The sequence below is a fragment of the Oryctolagus cuniculus genome, chromosome 16, assembly GCF_051225735.1.
Source record: "Oryctolagus cuniculus isolate XC-2025 breed Fujian yellow rabbit chromosome 16, ASM5122573v1, whole genome shotgun sequence".
Classification (NCBI taxonomy): Eukaryota; Metazoa; Chordata; class Mammalia; order Lagomorpha; family Leporidae; genus Oryctolagus; species Oryctolagus cuniculus.
In genome coordinates this window covers 79964611-79986596 of record NC_142882.1, presented here as the reverse complement: position 1 = coordinate 79986596, position 21986 = coordinate 79964611, and the positions used below count along the sequence as shown (strand labels likewise).

Sequence of the window (21986 nt, the reverse complement as noted above, 5' to 3'; positions counted from 1 at the left end):
TTTGGCACCGAGCCCAGCCCGGGGCTATTACAGGCCTTTTCCCAATAAGCTGTTAGATGAGAGCTCCGTGTCTCTGCCTCTCAAATAAATAATTGTTTAAAGACTTACAGAAAAAATAACTTTTAAAATTTTTTTTATTTATTTGAGAGACAGAACATTACCATTTGCTGATTTACTCCCCAAATGCTCACAACGGTGGGGCTGGGGTGGGGGATCAGGGCCGAAGCAAGGGACCCAGTCCAAATTTCCCACATTAATAGCAACCCAGCCATAGGAGGCATCATCACTGCTGCCCAGGGGCTGCATTAGCCTGAAGCTGGATCAGGAGCCAGAGCAGGGTTTCAAACCCAGGCACTCCAGGACAGGACTCCTACTTGGCCAGCTGCAAAACCCTACATTCTCCTTTATTTACCAGCTTGGATTAGTTTTATGATTTGGCTAATATACTTTACACCCTATTTCATACTTAGGTTTTTACAACTTCAGCTTAAAATCTTCAAATATTTTCTTTCTTTTCATAATTGTTTAGAGAGCAGTAGCTCACAATTTCTGTATTAAAACCTTTAACATAGTGAACTAGAATCAGAAATTACCTTATTGCTCTTCTTCCCTAATAATAAACCCTCTAATTTGTTTGTATATTCTGTTTGACATTTATTTACATGGCACAGAATCATAAATCATGTTTTTACACAGCTTTATTGGTATATCTGACAAAAAAGTTATATATATTTAAGATAAACAATGTGATATTATGATATTCTATTTACATATACACCAATTACTACAATCAAGCTAATTAACATGTCCATAAACTCACTTAATTACCTTTGTGTGTGTGGTGAGAATACTTTAGATGAACAGTCAGCAAATTACAAGTAAACAACTTGTAGGGCTGGCACTGTGGCATAGCAGGAAAACAGCTGCTGCTTGCAGTGCTGGCATCCCACATGGGCCCTGGTTCAAGTCCCGGCTGCTCCACTTCTGATCTAGTGCTCTGCTATGGCCTGGGAAAGCAGTAGAAGGTGGCCCAAGTCCTTGGGCCCCTTCATTCGCGTGGGAGACCTGGAAGAAGCTCCTGGTTCCTGGCTTCGGATCGGCACAGCTCCAGCCGTTGCGGCCAACTGGGGAGTGAACCAGTGGATGGAAAACCTCTCTCTATCTCTGCCTCTCCTTCTTTCTGTGTAACTTCGACTTTCAAATAAATAAATAAGTAAATAAACAAACAAGTATACAACTTGTAACTAACTATAATCGCCATGCTATATATAGAGTTTCAGAACTTAATTCACCTTAAAACTGAAAGTTTATATCCTTTGATCAGCATCTCCTTATCTCCTCCACCCTTTAATTCCTGGCAACCACATTCTACTCTGTTTCTGTGAGTTCAGCTGTTACAGGTTATACATGTAAGTGAGATCATGCAGTATTTGTTTCTCTCTCTGGTTCATTTTACTTACTAATATGTCCTTCAGCTTCATCAATGTTTTAACAAGTGGCAACACTTCCTGGTTTGCTTTTTTTTTTTTTTTTTTTTTTTTTTGACAGGCAGAGTTAGAGAAAGAGAAAGGTCTTCCTTTGGTTCCCCCCCAAATGGCCGCCATGGCCGGTGCACTGCGCCAATCCGAAACCAGGAGCCAGGTGCTTCTTCCTGGTCTCCCATGTCGGTGCAGGGCCCAAGCACTTGGGCCATCCTCACTGCCTTCCTGGGCCACAGCAGAGAGCTGGACTGGAAGAGGAGCAACCAGGACAGAATCCAGCACCCCAACCGGGACTAGAACCCGGGGTGCCGGCGCCGCAGGCGGAGGATTAGCCCAGTGAGCTGCAGCGCCAGCCTTCCTGATTTTTTTTAATAATGTATTTATGTATTTATTTATTTGAAAGGTAGAATGATATTGAGAGAGAATCTTTGATCTACTGGTTCACTCCCCAAATGGGCACAACAGATGGGACTGGCCAGCCAAAGCCAGAAACCCAGAACTCTAGCTAGGTCTCCCACATGGTTGGCAGGGGTACAGGTTCTTGGGTCATGATGCACTGCATTAGCAGGGAGCTGAGTCTAATGCAGGGTAGGTGGGACTTGAACCAACACCCTGATTATATGATACCATGGTTACAAGCAGCAGCTTAACCTAGTGTGCTGCACCACAAAGGTAGTCCCAGGATTTTCTTTTTTAAAACTAAGTAGTATTCCATTGTATGTATACCACATGTTCTTTATCCATCTGGCAATCGATATTTAGATTATTTTTATATCTGGGCTGGTTTATTTTTTATTTTTTTTAACTTTTATTTAATGAATATAAATTTCCAAAGTACAGAATACTGATTACAATGGCTTCCCCCCCATAACGTCCCTCCAACCCGCAACCCTCCCCTTATCCACTCCCTCTCCCCTTCCATTCATATCAAGATTAATTTTCGATTCTCTTTATATACAGAAGATCAGTTTAGCATACATTAAGTAAAGATTTCAACAGTTTGCTCCCACACAGAAACATAAAGTGAAAAATACTGTTTGAGTACTAGTTATAGCATTAAATCTCAATGTACAGCACACTAAGGACAAAGATCCTACATGAGGAGTAAGTGCACAGTGACTCCTGTTGTTGACTTAACAAATTGACACTCTTGTTTATGGCATCAGTAATCACCCTAGGCTCTTGTCATGAGCTGCCAAGGCTATGGAAGCCCCCTGAGTTCACTGACTCTGATCATTTTTAGACAAGGCCATGGTCAAAGTGGGCTGTTAGGAATAATGCCGTGGTAAGCACAGGAGCACAGATAGCTCTTCAATACAGAGATTTTATTTCTTTTGGATATATACCAAGAAGTGAGTTTAATGTATCATTTAGTTGTTATTTTTAATTTCTTTAGGTTTTTACAGTTTGCTAATCCTATTGTGAGTAACTCCTCCTCCTGCTGTTACTCTGGCCCAGGTCACTGTGTGGCAGCACCGACATGGGCCTTTGCAAGCCCTCTGACCCTCTTCCTCCTGTTCCAGATCCTTCTCTGTGCTTTCTTGAGGTCTTTTTTTTTTTTTTTTCTCCTACAGGTCATGTGTTGCAGTTCTACGTTTGGGTTTATTTTTCTTTCATAATCCAAGGAATCATATACATCTTGTCAAAGCCAGTGTTCTTGCCTCCACCAAAATTCCTTCTGAATCCAAATACAAAGATGACATCCAGTGTGGTCTTATGTCTTTGATTAGGTCTTTTTCCCAAATTTCTGTCTTAGGCACTGCAGCCTTCACTGGTGAAAGACATCAATGACCATTTGTTTCTTCTGAAGTTGTTGGTTGGTCATGAACTTCCTGGTCCAGGGAGTTAGTGTATTATTCAGGATTGTCCTTGGATAGCCAGGGAGGAAAAGAGTTTGTTTGTTTGTTTTTTAAAGAACTTTCATATGTTTCCCTTAAGTGCTATACCAATTTACATTCCCACCAACAGTGTACAAGGGTTCCCTTTTCTCCATGTCTTTGCCAGCACTTATCTTTTGCCTTTTTGATATTTGCCAACCTAATAAGTAAAAGATGATATTGCCTTTGGATTTGCAGTTCCCAGATTAGTGATATTGATCACTTTTTATACCTGTTTACATTAGTGTATCTTCCTTGAGAAAATATCTTTAAATCTTTCATTCATTTGTTAATTGGGTTCTTTGTTTTTGCTGCTGAGTTACTGGAATTCCTTATATATTGGCTTTAAACCCTGTGTTGGTTTTAAACATCTGGGTTGCAGATGTTTTCTCCCATTCCATAGGTTGCCTTCTCACTTAGATTATTATTTTAAATTGTTAATTGCTTTTGGAATGAAGAATTAGCTCTTCTTTACACTTTCATGTCATATAGAATAAGAATAAATAACATTAACAGCATTAAGTAAAGTAATAACTCTATTTGATTATTTGTGTTTTAGACATTTTCATATATTTTACTATATTTAACCTTGCTTCACTTAGTAGATGGCTATTTTTTTTGAAGATTTATGTATTTATTTTGAAAGAGTTAGAGAGAAGGAGAGACAGAGAGAGATTTTCCATCTGTTGGTTCACTCCCCAGATGCCTACAACAGCCAGCACTGGGCCAGGCGGAAGCCAGGAGCTTCAACCAGGTCTCCTACATGGGTGGCAGGGGCCTAAATACTAGGACCATCTTCCGCTACTTTTCCCAGGCCATTAGCAGGGAGCTGGATCAGAAGTGCAGCAGCCAGGTCTTCAACTGGCGAACACATGGGGTGCCTGCATCTCAGGCAGCAACTTCTACCTGCTGCGCCACAGTGCTGGCCTCTGATAGCTATATTATTTATGCTGCCTCCTGAAACCTTGGGTGCCTACCTTCTGCTTAAGTATACACTCTAGTTCTGCTTGGCCTTATTCCTAGCATATGTCAGTGTAGGGGAGGTAGGTATGCATAGTCAAGAAACTATTAGCCAAGGAACTATTAGTCAAGGAACTAAAGCATCTGGGATAAAACCTTGATTTTGTCCCCATTTCCTTTATCTCTACGGGACCGCAATCACAGTGATCGTTTTCCTCTTCTTAGGCAGATAAGATGATATAGGAAGTTTACAGTTCAGCACGTGGTTGGGATCTGTCTCTCTCTGAACCCAAGAGCTGTGTATGCTATCACAGCACGGTGCCTCTTTCATGGGAAACCAGATGCATAGTAATAGTCACTGCTTCCTGTGACTGTAGTAAAAAGGTCATGGGCCCGGGATTCATTGTGTTATGATTTGGATATATCGTTTATTAGTTGTATCTCCTGGAGAACAGCTTCTTTTGCTTCTTTGGAAATATGTATAAATAAAGTATAAATATCAGTAGAGTCTGTCTTTAGTAAATATTTAATAAATATCAGTAGAGTATGTTTTTAGTAAAGACATAATAATATCAAGGTGTGTAGCCTTGAGGATTAGTTAAAATAGAGTTTCTGATTATTGATTTCGATGTTTTGTCTCTTTTATATTTCGGGAGTTCTTTCAAAAGAATTGAGTACAGGCCTCCCCTCCCAAGCAAACCCTGTGAAGGCAGGTATTTACTCTGTTTTCTTGAAAACAATGAGTGCTCCACCAATATTTGTTGCATAAAAAGATCTTAAAGGAACTGAAGGTGTAACTATTTAATACTGACTGGGAGAATAAGACAGTTATTGCAAAAAATGAAGGGACCACCATGGAATAAGAGATGAAACAAAATAGACAAGAGAAGGGGTTTCTGGGAAGTCAGAATTTGGTCTAGAGGAAGGTGAGGAGTCAGAGAGTGATAGAGCATTTAGAATTACCACTGGGTCCGGCCTTGTAGTGTGGAGGGTAAAAGCTACCGCCTGTGACACCAGCATCCCATACGGGTGCTAGTTCATGTCCCAGCTGTTCCCCTTCTGATCCAGCTCCCTGCTAATGTCCTGGGAAAAGCTTCAGAAGATGGCCCAAGTGCTTGGGCCCCTGCTACCAGTGCAGAAGACTTGGAAGAAGTAAACTGGCTCCTGGCTTTGGTCTGGTCCAGCCATTTGGGGAATGAACCAGCAGATGGAAGATCTCTGTCTCTCCCTGTCTTTCTGTAACTGTTGACTTTCAAATAAATAAATACATCTTTAAAAAAAGAGGGGCCCACGCTGGGGTGCAGTGAGTTAAAACCCCAGCCTGCAATGCCAGCATCCCATATGGCCACTGGTTTGAGTCCTGGCTGTTCCACTTCTGATCCAGCTCTCTGCTATGGCCTGGGAAAGCAGTTGAAGATGGCTCAATTCCTTGGGCCCCTGCATGCATGTGGGAGACCTGGAAGAAACTCCTGGCTCCTGGCTTCAGATCAGCTCAGCCCTGGCTGTTGTGGTCATTTGGGGAGTGAACCAGCGGATGGAAGACTTCTCTCTCTGTCTCTCCCTCTCTCTGACTATAACTCTACTTCTCAAAAAAAAAAAAAAATCCTTTTTTTTTTTAATTAATTTATTTATTTGAAAGGCAGAGTTATAGAGAGGCAGAGAAAGAGAGAGGTCTTCCATCCGCTGGTTCACTCCCCAGCTGGCAGCAAAGGCCTGAGCTAGGCCTATCCAGAGCCAGGAACATCTTCTGGGTCTGCCACATGGGTGCAGGGGCCCAAGGAGTTGGGCCATCTTCTGCTTTCCCAGGCCACAGCAGAGAGCTGGATCGGAAGTGAAGGAGCCGAGACTTGAACCAGCACTGATATGGAATACCGGCACTGCAGGCAGTAGCTTTACACACTATACCACAGTGCCAGCCCCCCCAAAAAACAAAATCTTTAAAATGAATAAAGAAACCCTCTGAGCATTGGGCCCTTACCAGACACTGGCACCTTGATCTTGTCCTTCCAAGCCTCCAGAACTGTGAGAAGTAAATGTGATTTTTTTTAATGAAATAATTGCTTGCTGTTTATAAGCCATCCGGTTTATGGGTATTTTTGTCATAACAGCTCAAGCAAACTAAGATACTGTATAAATATCTGCCTTGTTATTTCCATGGCTACTTAATGACTTTCTGGTAGAGAAAGTTTTTCTCAATTTATACCTTGAGATTTATGTATTACTTGCTGTCCTTATATCAGGTGTCACCATCCTTATTAAATAAATATGTAGTAAGAGAAATAGGCCTGGGGGAGGGCAGGTATAGGGAGAAAAACTGCTATAATCCAAAAGTTGTACTTATGGAATTTACATTTATTAAGTAAAAGCTTTCTATTAAAAAAAGAGAGAAATAGGGAAGAGCAATAAAGGAAAAGATAGTTGGTATGGAATGCTTCCTGTTCCATCAGATATTGGTGTAGGTGCTGTGTTCATCTGTAAATTATCCTCACTATCTTTTCCTTCCTATCCCCCATCCCTTCTTTCATATCTTTTTTCCTCCCTTTCCCTTCATTTCCTCTTTTCTTTTCCATGTCTTTCCCTTTTTATTAGCAGCTACTATAAAAACATTCATTTCTTTTTCTCAGTACTGTTATTCTTGAATGGAGGTTTTTTTTTTCAAGCTGTGAGAATTAGTCATTCACCCTCCTGTGACCCAAGCCCCATCAGTAGAAGTTGGATTACGAACTTAGAAGTAGAGTTTATTTTTTAAATTTGTTATTTTTCTGTGTATTTCCAGGTCAGAAAAAAAGTGGTTTTCAATCCTTCCTTTCCATTTTAGGACTTTTCTTTTTGGTAGAGATGGAAATCCAAATAAACGGAATGTGCACAATGAGACATCTATGCATTTGTTGTGTATGGGGCCTCAAATTATGATCTCTGAAGGAGCCCTTCATCCTCGCTTAGCGCGCCCCGCGGAAGACGACTTCAGGAGAGCGGATTGTCTGCAGATGATCCTGAGATGGAAAGGAGCGAAGCTGGACCAGGGAGAATACGAGAGAGCGGCCATCGATGCCGTGGACAACAAGAAAAACACAGCCCTGCACTATGCTGCCGCCTCGGGGATGAAAGCCTGTGTTGAGGTAAACTGTGTGTGTGTGTGTGCCGCGTGGTAAAGCTTGTGTCTTGGTCGTCTGGAGTGATCAGTGTGGGTTTCACCTGTCTTCACACTGTTTTAACTAAGCGTTTTTGTGCTTTTTGTCACTGTGAAAAACTCGGAGTTCCTTTTAAATTATGTTATCTCATGGTGGGAGAAAACTTCCACGGCCGGCTAGCCTTTGGAATAAAATGGACTCATTTTTTCTTACAGACATTGTGCAAAACTCTCACAGAGTCTGCTGTTAAACTGCAGTTCTTAGAGTGTTCAGTTTTCAGGGGCTAACAGGTGGTGTCATACTACATTGATGAACAGAAAAAACTTAGACTTTGTTCAGTAATGTAAATACTGTTTTTCTGAACATACTTCAGAAAACGAAAATCATTATTTTTAAACTGGCTGTAAGAATAACTGACTAAACAAAACCTAACATTTGTATAATGCCATTTAATTTTCATAGTGCTCACTGGCACCATGCGTGATATAAAGGTTCGGGCTGCATAAAAGAGTGTCACCAGATAAATGTTTTCGTAAAATTTAGAGGTCAGAATGTTGTGGAAAGAGCACTGGTTTCCAGTCTTGATCCTCACCGTGGCTATCTGCGGGGCCTGGCAGGAGTCACGCAGTCTCTGTGGTTGTCTCATCTTGGAAGGTTGAAACAGATAACCTCAAAATTATCTCAAAGTCTTCCTTTAGCAGCAATTTTCTGTTAGTCTGTGATTGAAGCAAGATATATCCTAATTTCAGTGTCTAACTTCTAAGATTAAAGAGATTATTTTTCCTATTTTTTTAACTCTTTAAGGACTTATAGTTACCTCTAGTTGTTGAAAATGTTTTACTTTTTGTGCATTTCTGTAAAGATAGAGTTGATGAAGTCATCATCTGACAATTTCATATGTGCATTTAATCATTTAAACGAATAGGTTCCTGTGACTCATTATTTATTTAAAACTTCCCCTTCTCCTTGTAATTACCATGTTCCACAAAACATAAAGTTAAAGCCCCTTAATCAGAGTGCTCCTGGGAACCTCCGGCTGTGTAGAATTGCGGTGGTACCTGTGTCTCTGATGCCAGCCCCTGAAAGCTTCTCTGCTATACTGATGATTGATTGACTTCCTCATATAGATACTCCAACAGTCTGCAAATTCAGCGTTTGCAAAACTGCAGCCAGACTTCACTGTGTGTTAGCTTCTCCTCATGACACTCTTATTTCTATTAATGATGCTACTATTATCCCTGTAACCAGTCTTGGTACCTGTTATCTTCCACTGTTTTGTTTTTTTTTTTTTTTTTTTTTTTTTAAGATTTATTTATTTGAGGGGCCAGCGCTGTGGCACAGTGGGTAAAATGCCCTGGCCTGGAGTGCCGGCATCCCATGTGGGCGCTGGTTCGAGACCCAACTGCTCCTCTTCTGATCCAGCTTTCTGCGATGGCCTGGGAAAGCAGTAGAAGATGGCCCAAGTCCTTGGGCCCCTGCACCCACGTGGGGGACCCAGAGGAAGCTGCTGGCTCCTGGCTTTGGATCCAGGATCAGCAAAGCTCCAGCCATTGCAGCCAATTGCGATGTGAACCAGCAGATGGAAGACTTCTCTCTCTCTCTCTGCCACTCCTCTCTCTGTGTAACTCTGACTTTCAAATAAATAAATCTTTAAGTAAAAAAAAAAAAAAAAAAATTTATTTATTTGAAAGGCAGAGTTACAGAGAGGTATGGGTCGGAGTGGCTTCCATCTGCAGGTCCACTCCCCAAATTTCTCCAATGGCCAGAACTGTGCCAATCTGAAGCCAGGAGCCAGGAGCTTTTTCCAGTCTCCCACACGGGTGCAAGGGCCCTAGCACTTGGGCCATCTGCTGCTGCTTTCCCAGGCCATAGCAAAGAGCAGGATAGTGGAGCATATGGGACTTGAACCAGAACCCATATGGGATGCCTGCACTGCAGGCCGTGGCTTCAGTAGAGTAGGAGTAGGAGTAGAGCTCCTTGTTTCTTTTGCCAGGCCTTCCTTTTTTACTCTGTGGCCACTCTAACACCAATTGATTTTTGTTGAATCTTCACTTATATTTTTCAGAGCTTCCATAAGTCAGAAAATCTGGAGTTTCACAAGTATTCATTATTCAGAATTATTTACGGCATAAAAATAATGCAAAAAAGAGTAATCTACACTTGTTTAATTTTTTTAAAGTGTTTTTTTATTAAAGATTTTATTTATTTATTTGAGAGGTAGAGCTACAGACAGTGAGAGGGAGAGACAGAAAGAAAGGTCTTCCTTCCACTGGTTCACTCCCCAAATGGCTACAATGGTCGGAGCTGTGCCAATCTGAAGCCAGGAGCTAGGAGCCTCTTCCCGGTCTCCCACGCAGGTGCAGGGGCCCAAACACTTGGACCATTTTCTACTGCCTTCCCATGCCATAGCAGAGAGCTGGATTGGAAGAGAGGCAGCCAGAACTAGAACCAGTGCCCATATGGGATGCTGGCGCCACAGGCAGAGGATTAACCTACTGTGCCACGGCGCCAGCCCCGAAGATTTATTTATTTATTTATTTGAAAGTCAGAATTAACACAGAGAGAGAAGGAGAGGCAAAGAGAGAGAGAGAGAGAGAGAGAGGTCTTCCATCCGCTGGTTCACTCCCCAGTTGGCTGCAATGGCCGGAGCTGTGGTGATTCGGAGCCAGGAGCCTTCTCTGGGTCTCCCACACGAGTGCGGGGGCCCACGGACTTGGGCCATCTTCCACAGCTTTCCCAGGCCATAGCAGAGAGCTGGATTGGAAGTGGAGCAGCTGGGACTCAAACCAGCACCCATATGGGATGCCAGCACTCGATGCGGTGGCTTTACCTGCTATGCCACAGCACCGGCCACATACACTTGTTTAAAAATTGGAAATGCTTACGTAGCAAACTACAAATAAAGCCCCTCTAATTATATCTTTTATTTTTATTATTTGAGAGTCAGAGAAATAGATGGACACTGAGAGATGTCTCCAGACTTCTGGTTCACTCTCCAGATGCTCCCAGTGTTCAGGGCTGGGCATGGGAAGAAGCCAGGAGACGAGAGTTCAATCCCAGTCTCCCATGTGGGTAGCATGGGCCCAGCTACTTGAGCCATCATCACCTGCTGTCTCTCAGAGTCTGCATTAACAGCAAGCTGGAATTGGGAGCCAGAGCTGGGACTTGAACCTAGGCACTTGATGTGGGACTCAGATGTTTTAACCAACAAGGCCAGACACCTGCCCCTAATTTTTTTTATATTCCAAAGAATTATTTAGGAGTCAGCAAATGTTTTTATATGAAAGCCCAGATAGCATTTGTGGCACCTCTGCCGTAGTCGTGTGAAGGCATTCGCAGGGAATACATAAACAAAGGAGCACAAGTCCTGTAAAGCTTTCTTCAGGAACATTGCCATTGGCGTTTCTTAACATTTTCATTTGCCTTGAGATACTCTTGATAGTTTTTCATCAAGCATTTGAAAACTTTAAAAATCACTTTTCGTTTGTTGGCTATAGAAAAGCAGGCAGCAGGCTGGATTTGACCCATGGGCCTTAGTTTGTCATGAATCCAAGCATGATATGCTTAATTGGGAAAACAACCTAAGATGGTATTTTTAACATATAAAATAGAATTATGGCGCAGTGGGTTGAGGTGCCCACATACCACATCACAGTGCTGGGTCGAATCCCAGCTACTCCACTTGATGACCTAGCCTCCTGCTAACGCATCCTGAGAGGCAGCAGGTCGTGGCCCAAGTGCTTGGGCCCAGATGGAGTTCCAGAGTCGTGGATTCAGCCTGGCCCAGCCCTGGCTGTTGCAGGCATCTGGGGAGTGAACCAGCAAATGGAAGATCTCAAATCAATCAATCAATCAATCAGTCAATCTCTGTCTCTCACTTTGCCTTGCAAATAAATTAATTTTTAAAAAGTATAAACATTTAAAATGATTAAATACACATTTTTCTTCAAGAAATGGACTTTGGAGAGGGATGATGGCCCAGGTTTATTAACATGGTTTTGTAAAGGTTCTGTGCTACTTTTCTCTTTGATAGACTTTTAGAACAAGCCGAATTATTAGGCCTCGTTTTATTTGTATTCGTGCTTAACCTCTAATAGTAATTTAGTAAATTGTGGATTTACAAGAGAGGTTGATACTTTTTGCTAGAGCTTCATATTTGTGAGAAGTATTTCTTTTTTTAAATTTATTTTATTTATTTGAAAAGCAGAAGTACATAGAGAGTGAAGGAGAGAGAGAGAAAGAGATCTTCCATCCACTGGTTCAATCCCCAAATGGCTGCAATGGCCAGAACTGAACCAGGCAAAAGCCAGGAGCCAAGAGCTTTTTCCTGGTCTCCCACATGGGTACAGGGGCCCAGGTACTTAGGCCATCTTCCACTGCTTTCCCAGGTGCATTAACAGGGAGCTTGATTGGAAATGGAGTAGCTGGAACTCAAACCAGTGCGCATTTGGAATGCTGGGTTTTGCAGGCAGAGGCTTAACCTTCTATGCCACAGTGCCAGTCCCAAAGTATTGCTTTACAAATGAGTGTTATTTTAGATATTTCCTATATATTCACACCCTTTTGCTTATTCAGAGCTTTAAGTGTAGCTGCTTAGTGTCAGATCACATAGAACTCACTAGAAAAATCAAATGCGGTAAGTCACACTTGCCTCTACAACCTCAGAGCCTGTTTGACACTTTCAGAGCATTTTACACTTCATTGAAAAGCCATAAAAAATTCACTCACTGGTCAGACTGAAGAATTGTACCTAATTATATTGTGTTTTTAGCACCTAGAGTTTGAAAAGAATACAGAAATTGTAGTCCCAGCTCAGCAGCTGACTAACTGCCAGTCTAGACATCAGTTTTCTAATATTTAATCAGGGGGGTTATGGTCTCATCATGATCTCCCAAATAATATAACGCTCTAGGTTATATTAATTATTCAGGTAGTTACTGTTAACAGGCATTGAAAAGAAGTGGAGATCATTTAAATTGTATATATCCTGGAATATGCCAAGGTGAATAATAAGATTTCAGTAGGTAAGATTTCAGTGCTAAATATTTGGAGGCTATCAAAATATAACTCTGACCTATAGCATCAGTACAAATTCTTGAGGCCACCAAGTCTCCGGATTCCAAAGGAAAATCTCTGGGACTACTCCCAGGAATGTTTTAACAATTTCTGGTGATTATTTCACATGACAGAATTTGAGAAACACTATTCTAGGTTGAGAGCATATGTGGATTTTTTTGTGCAACAAGAACACAGGTGACCTAAAAGGAAAATAAGGCCATACTAGGAAGAAACTACTAAATGCAAAAGTTGAGAACTGGGGTGTTTTTTCAATATGGAAAAAATTCTACTAGAGAATTGATGCTTTGAACATATATATAATCAGACTGGAATCATAATCATAATGTAGAGTAGATTCGAATGGGCTGATTCTGAAGCGATGTTTCTCAGCTACTCAGAGAATGATTGTTAGACAGTTGTTGACATCAATCATCCGGGAACTTGCTGGAATTAAGAGAATCTCAGAATCTTGGGCTCCATCCCAGATCAACTGAATCAGAATTTGTAGTTTAACAAAACCTGAAGGTGATTAGTTTTCACATGAAAACTGGAGAAGCCCTGGCTTAGAGCTTAGTCTGTGGCCACCTTCTTTGGAACCTCCTGAAAAAGTGTAAATGCTTTTGTATGTCACCTTCTGAATCCATCTAATAGGATCGTCAGACCACCCAGATGATTCCTACAGTCGGAAAACCTTTGAGCCAGAACCACGGTTCTGACCACAGCTGCAGGGAAACCTCAGCCAACAAAATGAACATCTCCCTGCGTGGACTACAGATCCTGGCATTTTAAAGTTCTCCAGGTGATTCACATGTACCTACAGCCAAGGGTAAATTCCCGTATACTAGATAGAGTGAGTCCTGGAAGCTGGAAGATTATTGCACACACTGGTGTGAACTGGTAAAGAGCCTGCACTTGTACAGTGCCATTGGAGATGAGGATGAGGCAAATACAAGACTTTGTAAAGAGCTGGTAGCATTTGTGACTTGGTCAGTTGATACAAAGAAAGCAAAGAAAACATTGAAAGTGGTAGAAATATTTAAAATGTCAGTACTGATAGTGGCCAGCTATATTTGGATGATATAATTTTCTCTTTGATTCCCCCCCACATTTTCTATAATAACCTGTACTCACATCTATAATTAGAGTAAAATAAATTAACTTAATTTTTAAGTAAATAAGCATGGTTTTGACCCTGAATGACTCTCAAGCCTGTAAGAATTAACAGATATTTGAAAAGTGAGAGAAGGTAGAAGACTTGGTTGGAAGGCAGGGAGTTTTCATTTGAAAAAATGGAGATAGAGGTCATAGATTATCCACCTAAAATGGTAGGCAAGCAATTAAAAGTTAGAACTAACTGGGAGGCCGGTGCCGCGGCTCACTAGGCTAATCCTCCGCCTTGCGGCGCCGGCACACCGGGTTCTGGTCCCGGTTAGGGTGCCAGATTCTGTCCCGGTTGCCCCTCTTCCAGGCCAGCTCTTCTGTGGCCCAGGAAGGCAGTGGAGGATGGCCCAAGTGCTTGTGCCCTGCACCCCATGGGAGACCAGGAGAAGCACCTGGCTCCTGCCATCGGATCAGCGCGGTGCGCCGGCCGCAGCGTGCCGGCCACGGCGGCCATTGGAGGGTGAACCAACGGCAAAAAGGAAGACCTTTCTCTTTGTCTCTCTCTCTCGTTGTCCACTCTGCCTGTCCAAAAAAAAAAAAAAAAAAAAAAGGAACTAACTGGGAATAACGAATATAGAGGTAGAGTTGAATGTCATCAACAGAGCTGGCAACAAGAGACAAGATAATGTACACATGAAAGCACCAAGGAAAGTTCTAGGCGACTGATCAGATAACAGAGTTAAAGTCACAGCATCAGTTTAGAGACTGACTCTGTTTAAGCGCCTATGTTTCCACGAGAAGTGGAATCTGTAAAGAAAATGGGAAAAGCAGAGAAGTAAGAGAACCAGGATGATTCGGTGTCAAGGACGCCGAGAATTTCAAGGAGAGGGAGTAGAAAATGATGTAAAATGCTACAAAAATGTTCAGGAAGTGGAGGACTGTGAATGGCTGATGTGTTGAGAATTAGGAAGCATTAGTGATTTGCAGGAATATTTTCCCAGTGAAACGGTCATCATCAGAAAGAAGTCAGGTTGCTGGAAGTGGTTGAGCCATTCACTTGCGGAGGAAGTAGAGACTGAGTCTAAGTGACTAATTTAAGAAATATAGCTGAGAAAGACAATGTTGTCATTGTCAGACATCTAGAATGCCCTCTGGCAAACCTAGATGGTGTAGGCTGCTACACGTCTAGTGTACCTATACTTTTATAGGACTGGCTGTGCATTAGGTTTCCTTACACCAGCACCACCACAGACATTTGAGTAATGCATTGCTCTGTGATGTTACAGTCTATACAGTGTCACTGGGCAATAGGAATGTTTTCCGCTCCTTTGTAATCCTACAGACTGCCATCATATACACCATCAAAATGCAATTATACAGTCACTGAGTCTGCTGGGAAAGTCAGTAATGGACAGCAGCAGGATTAAGTTAAGGGACCAGCGAGCCAGGAGTTGGTAGAAAGTCAGAATGAAGATGGGGAGGGTATGGAGTGGATAATGAGTGCTCAAAGGCATACATGTGAAATGGTACCTTTAGTACTAGAACTGTAGGCATCATCTTGTTTTGCATCTCATCTCAAAATTATACATCTCATTTTGCATGTTGACCTGTGTAAAATGACACTTACAGCAGCTGCCCAGAGTCAGCAGCCGTTTCAAATGTGGTTCAAAAGGATGGGATGGGATTTGTCTTGAATACTGTGGACTGTCCCTGATAAGGCCCTTGCCCCTCTTCCTCTGGAACTGTAAGTAGAAAGAAAGGCAGCTCTGTTAATATTGATAATTAGATGTTTCTTTTAAGGTAGAATATTATTTACCACTACCTAACCAAGATAGGCTAAAAACCACACTAGAATAAAATAATGTGCTTCAGTATCCAATCATCCTTAGCTAATTTGAGAATGAGAAAAATGGTAACTTAGGGTACTTTGGTTGAAGCATTTTAAAAGTGCCTCTTCAGAACTGGATGTAACTGTTATGTCAAAGCAAAACACCTGATTTTATGCATCAACTTGTTTTTTTCTTTTCTTTTCTTCTTTCTTTCTTTCTTTTTTTTTTTTTTTTTTTTTTTTTTTTGAGATTTTACTTATTTAAAAGTCTGAGTTAGAGAGAGGGAGAGACAAAAAAACAAGATAGATCTTCCATCTGCTGATTCACTCCCTAGATGGCCACAACAACCAGTGCTGGGCCAGGCCAGAGCCAAGAGCCAAGAGCTCCGTCCCAGGTCTGCTACATGGGTGGCTGTTGCCAAACATTTGGGCCATCTTTCGCTGCTTCCCCAGGCCGTTCTCAGGGAGCTAGATCAGAAGTGGGGTAGCCAGGACACAAACCAGCACCCCTTTGGGATGTCAGCATCACAGGCAGTGGCTTTATCTGCTATGCCACCATCCCAGCCCCTGCAGCAACTATTTAACAGGCATCTCCACCTAGTCCACAAGGACTAGGCCAGCAAGCTGAGGCTTGTAGCATTGTCCCCTCCTGTTTTAGGCAATAATCCTGCTGTTTGATCGCTTCCATGCATACAAGCATCATCAGTACAAGTCCTATAAACATAGGTCCTCCATTCCCACAATGAATGAGAGTTTCTCTAAAGGTACCAGGTACAGCAGTGCATAGAGGTCTTTGTGCGAAGCTCACTTAAGGACTCCTTGCAAAGACATAGCAGTCGGCATCACCCAAGTCCCAGTAGTGGTCAGCAGTGGTCAGTGATGACTTCTCACACATCCCCTTTCATACACACAGTTTTTTAACCCTCCAGTGAATAGAATCCATTTCCTAGCATATCCCTTTTAGAAGCTTCCTCTTAAAGATGAAGTATCTTAGGTCTGGCACAGTGGCATAGCAGGTAAAGCTGCTGCCCGCGGTATCAGCGTCCCATATGAGTGCTGGATCAAGTCCTGGCTGCTTCACTTCCTATCCAGATCCCTACTAATGTGCCTAGGAGAGCAGCGGAAGATCGTCCAAATCCTTGGGCCCCTGCACCCACGTGAGAGACCCAGAAGAATCTCCTGGCTTCTGGCTTCAGATTGGCCAAGCTCCAGCTGTCACAGCCATTTGGGGAGTGAACCAGCGATGGGAACTCTCTCTCTCTCTCTCTCTGCCTCTGCCTCTCTGTAACTCTGCTTTTCAAATACATAAATCTTAAAAAAAAAAAAAAATGATGATGTATCTTGTTTGGGAATATTAGTATCTCTTCTGTGCTACTCCCTATTGAAAAAATAAACCAGAATGTGGCTTTGAAAGCTATCCCATTGTACATTTTAGAGAACCAGAGGATAAATTCAGCTATCTTAATTCTGCAGCATTCAGAAGCAAGTAGTTTATTTTGTATGTGGGTGTTGGATAACCTGTGAAGCAGAGAGACTAAAAATAGAAATAGATCCTGCTGTAGGTATGATAAGTCTGTAGACTGTGTATCAGTCCCCAGCGTTGCATAGATGAGGTAATATAAATGCATCAGTGTCCACAGCTACACTGGTTTTACTCCAGGGTCGTTGCTTCTCCATATGTATTCTTAGGTACCTAAGAATCTTCTGGACATTAGAATATGACTCTGCTTCCGAGGCTCAGGATGGGAGCAGGTGGGGTAGGGAGGCTGAGATTATGCATTTCTAACAAGCTTCCAATGATACTACTGGTCCCCAGGTTCCCCTTTGACTAAAAAGGTTCTGCATGGTAAACAGCAACTGATGTAACCTTGCTCTCAGACTTGGAAGTTGGCAGCAACAACAACAATGACCATTCAGAGCTGTCCCCATCAAATACTTTTCTGTAAAAGGCCAGCTTGTAAATAACCTGTGTGGTCACGAGGCTGTATTTTATATACTTGGTTTGTTTATTTGCATATTTTCACAACTTAAAAAAAATTTTTTTTAAATGATCTTAACTCTGAGGTATAACCCTGGCCTACAGCAACAAGCCCATCGCTTCTAGCCATGTCATTGGCATAAGTCCCTGTTTTGTCTTGGGATGACTGTAGGGGAACCATAAGGAGTCAGTTTCAAAGAACTTTGCAAGAAGGTCCATGTGTTTGTTATGGGGTGAGATAGGGAGATAAAATTATTTGGAAGAAAATACAAAGAAGCAATTTTTGATCAACCATCATACAAAATGAAAACCTCTAAACAGTGTTCACATTTAGGTCATAAATATGAACCTGGCAGAACTTCAAGATGGACCCAGGATGCATTTGCCTCCTTCAGAATATGCGACAGCCTGTCCTGTACCAGTGTAAGATCCAATCATAGTGACAGACTTGGCCAAACTTGTCTCTAAATCCCATTCTACTGCTTACTGCCTTGGCAGCTTTGGTCAAGTTCTTTAACTTTTCTGACATATTAAAATACCCCTGTCAGATGAGGCTGCTCATATTAACCAAGAACACATATTTAAAAGTGCTTAATGTAGTGCTTGGTATTTAGAAAACATTGAATAGCTGGTGTCCTTTGTGATCTTATATGTATGAGTATGGCTGAATCCTATAAAAACATCTTCATGCCTAATTGTCAGCTGTCCTTTAGGACTGTCCCAAGTTAGGCTGCCAAGGTTATGGTATTTATGTCCTCCCTAATGTGTCTGCAGACATTTGGAGAAACTAGAACTCACAGCCTTTAGTCACAGTGCCCTCAAACATCGTCAGGGCTCCCGAGACCTCAGCAGTGAACAAGCAAGTCGTTACTCCCCGTGTCTCCCCACCTGGTCTGGCAGCAGCGCTGCCCATCGCCGTTGAGGAATACTGAAAGCAGTTTTGTCTCAGTGACTTGCTTACTCTAGTAGTGTACCAGGGTTTCACTGAATAACGAATATGCAAGGGAAAACTCACGTCTGCCATACCCGGACATTCAAGTATTTGAGGTTAAAGTAGCAGTACTGGCAGTTTAAGAAAGATTGCTAGAAATTGTAAGATAATTTTAAATGTACAACATTAAATAATTATTCTTCTATCTTTAAGTGAAACTTTGTCTTGAGACTGGAAAAAAGAATGCCAAGAAATTTCTCTTTAAAGCTGAAGAAACTGGCCGGCTCCGCGGCTCACTAGGCTAATCCTCTGCCTTGCGGCGCCAGCACACTGGGTTCTAGTCCCGGTCGGGGCACCGGATTCTGTCCCGGTTGCCCCTCTTCCAGGCCAGCTCTCTGCTGTGGCCAGGGAGTGCAGTGCACCCCATGGGAGACCAGGAGAAACACCTGGCTCCTGCCATCGGATCAGCGCGGTGCGCTGGCCGCAGCGCGCCGGCCACAGCAGCCATTGGAGGGTGAACCAATGGCAAAGGAAGACCTTTCTCTCTGTCTCTCTCTCTCACTGTCCACTCTGCCTGTCAAAATAATAATAATAATAATAATAAAGCTGAAGAAACTGGCTTTTGGGGTTGTTGCAGTTTTTATTGTTGTAACCAGAGGAACTTGTCTCATTACTGCAAAGCAAAAATTATTCATCTTTACATCGGAAGTCACTGGTATCCAAATACGGGTTCTATACATCCTGTTTGTTGTTGCCATGTTGTTAAATGTTTTTATAATATATAGCATAAAATGACTTGTTATTTAACCTGTGGTTGCAAGTTTTTGAAAGAGACTTTTTTAGCTTTTAGTAAAACATGGAGGAGACTTGTTTGCTGAGAATGAAAATAAAGATACTCCTTGTGATTGTGCTGAAAAGCAGCACCACAAAGATCTGGCCCTCAATCTGGAGTCTCAGATGGTGTTCTCACGGGACCCTGACGCTGAAGAAATCGAAGCGGAATACGCCGCGCTAGACAAACGAGAGGTAATTGTCTCAAATGAACCATTTGTAATAATTATGTCTTTAAATTGAATTTTAGTTTTATTTTTAAAAGTTCAGTCTATGTAATCCTCTTTGCAGTATGCTAATATCCTGACTTTCCATAGTCAGAAGTGTAAAATTACATCTGGAAACCCTGGGTTGGGAAGTCTTTTCTCTCTCATAGGTGTGTTTACTTCTGTGTGGAGAGAGGTGCTGATGTGTGATATGAGACCTATCTGCTCCTACTACTCCAAGGCTGTAATCCTCCTCTTCCTCATTCTCTGCTTTTCTGTATGCTCTTACCAACAAACATGCTTTGGTAACTACAATTTAAAAAAAAATGATAAGATGGGCATGTAGCTTTTCTGCTAAAATGCTGTTTAAGATGCCCGTGTTCTCCATCAGAGTGCCTGGATTTGATGCCCAGCTGCAGCTCCTGACTCCAGCTTCCTGCTGCAGTAGACCCTGGGAGGCAGTAGCGATGGCTCAAGTAATTGGATCACCACCTTGGGAGACCTGGATTTAGTTCCTGGCCCCTGGCTTTGACCCCAGCCCAGCCCTAGGCATTTGGGAAGTGAATCAGTTGATGGGAAGAACATTTTCTCTATCACTGCCTCTAAAATCAAAAAATTTGAAAAGCAATAAAGTTAAGAACTACTGAGCATCCTTCTCTAGTCCGGTCCTTGTCTCCTTTATTCATAACCCCATCTGTGCTGTTCATGTGAAGGGTTGTCTATACATATCAGCTTCCTCACCTTGCAGTCAGCCCATTGCTGTATGACTTTCTGCCCTTTGACTGTGATGTCGTAGTCCCATAGTGCCAAATCCAGGAGGTACCTTTCCCTCCTCCTCTTTCTTGAAGTGCATGCTGCACTGGATACAATTGACCACTCCCTGTTTAATGAAACTTTCTTCCCTTGGCTTTAGGGAGGACATTCTCTTCTGACTTTCCTTTCTCTCTTCCCTGACTCAGTCAACATGACCTCCGTCTGCTGAGTTGCTTCAGACATAAACATGGCAAGCATTCTTGATTGGGCACATCTCTTTAACCATCACATCCAGCCAATCAGGAATTCCTATCAGTTTTACCCTCATGCATGTGTTTTTGATCCATTTGTTCTTCCCAGTCTCTGCTTCTGCTTCCCTAGGCCCTTGTCACCTTCACTTCTGAACCATTGTCACAGCTTCCTAACTCATCTCCTTCCTTTTGGTCCCTTTGGAACCCATTTTGTACACAAGAACCAGAGTGACTTTTTTTTTTTTTTTTTTTTTTTTTTTTTTGGCAGGCAGAGGAGACAGAGAGAGAGAGACAGAAAGAAAGGTCTTCCTTTTTCCATTGGTTCACCCCACAATGGCCTCTGTGGCCGGCACACCTCACTGATCCGAAGCCAGGAGCCAGGTGCTTCTCCTGGTCTTCCGTGCAGGTGCAGGGCCCAAGGACTTGGGCCATCCTCCACTGCACTCCCGGGCCATAGCAGAGAGCTAGACTGGAAGAGGAGCAACAGGGACAGAATCCGACGCCCCGACCGGGACTAGAACCTGGAGTGCCGGCGCCGCAGGCAGAAGATTAGCCTCTGGTTGCAGCAGAGATGTCGCTGCCTGGGCCTCCCACATCCCATCCCAGAGTGCCTGGCTTTGAGCACTGGCTCCATTTCTGTTTCAGCTTTCTACTAATGTACACCTTAGGAAGCAGCCAATGATGACTGCAGCATTTGGGTCCCTGCCACCACGTGGGAGACCTAGCTGGAGTTCCTGTCTCTTGGATTTGGCCTGGCCCAGCCCCAACTGTTGTGAGCATTTGGAGAAAGAGGCAGCTGATGGAAGCCAGGAACAGAGAGCAAGCTCCCCTCTGCTGTTTCACTCCTCAAAGGCCTTCAGCAGCCAGGGTTGGACCAGGGCAGAGCCAAAAGCCAAGAACAAAATCCAAGTTTCCCATGTTTGTGGCAGGAACCCAGTTACTTGATCATCACCTCTTCGAGTGGTCTGCGTTGGCTGGAAGCTGGAGGGATGCTGCACGGTGGGACATGGGTGTCTTAACCACCAGGCGCATCCGTTCCTCCCGTGAGCTTTCTGCAGTGCCCTGGTATAATCATGTTTTCTTTTTTTTTTTTTTTTTTTTTTTTTTGACAGAGTAGATAGTGAGAGAGAGAGACAGAGAGAAAGGTCTTCCTTTTGCCGTTGGTTCACCCTCCAATGGCCGCCGTGGCCAGCGCGCTGCGGCCGGCGCACCGCGCTGATCCGATGGCAGGAGCCAGGTACTTATCCTGGTCTCCCATGGGGTGCAGGGCCCAAGCACTTGGGCCATCCTCCACTGCACTCCCTGGCCACAGCAGAGAGCTGGCCTGGAAGAGGGGCAACCGGGACAGAATCCGGCGCCCCGACCGGGACTAGAACCCGGTGTGCCGGCGCCGCAAGGCGGAGGATTAGCCTATTGAGCCGCGGCGCCAGCCTCATGTTTTCTATTTTCAACCATTTCCTGAAATTTATAATAAATATTCACAACTAAAATGAAAAAATTTCTCCTTTCTGACTTTACCCCTGAGAACTAATAGTTTATTGTGTTCTCCCAGACTTAAGCAACCACATAGGCATACTAGATTTTTAATGTAACGGTAAAA

General features: G+C 43.0%; 1 protein-coding gene across 7 annotated transcripts in view; it reads left to right on the top strand.

Annotated features, from left to right (window-relative positions):
- The window catches only part of ANKIB1 (ankyrin repeat and IBR domain containing 1), a 145916-nt gene that overhangs the window by 49038 nt on the left and 74892 nt on the right, over positions 1-21986 (top strand). For all 7 annotated transcript variants that reach the window (XM_070059821.2, XM_008261743.5, XM_008261744.5 and 4 more), the window contains 2 exons: positions 7137-7437; positions 19189-19371. In XM_070059821.2, coding sequence (XP_069915922.2) covers positions 7137-7437; positions 19189-19371 — 484 coding nt within the window. The remainder of the gene's footprint in view (positions 1-7136; positions 7438-19188; positions 19372-21986) is intronic.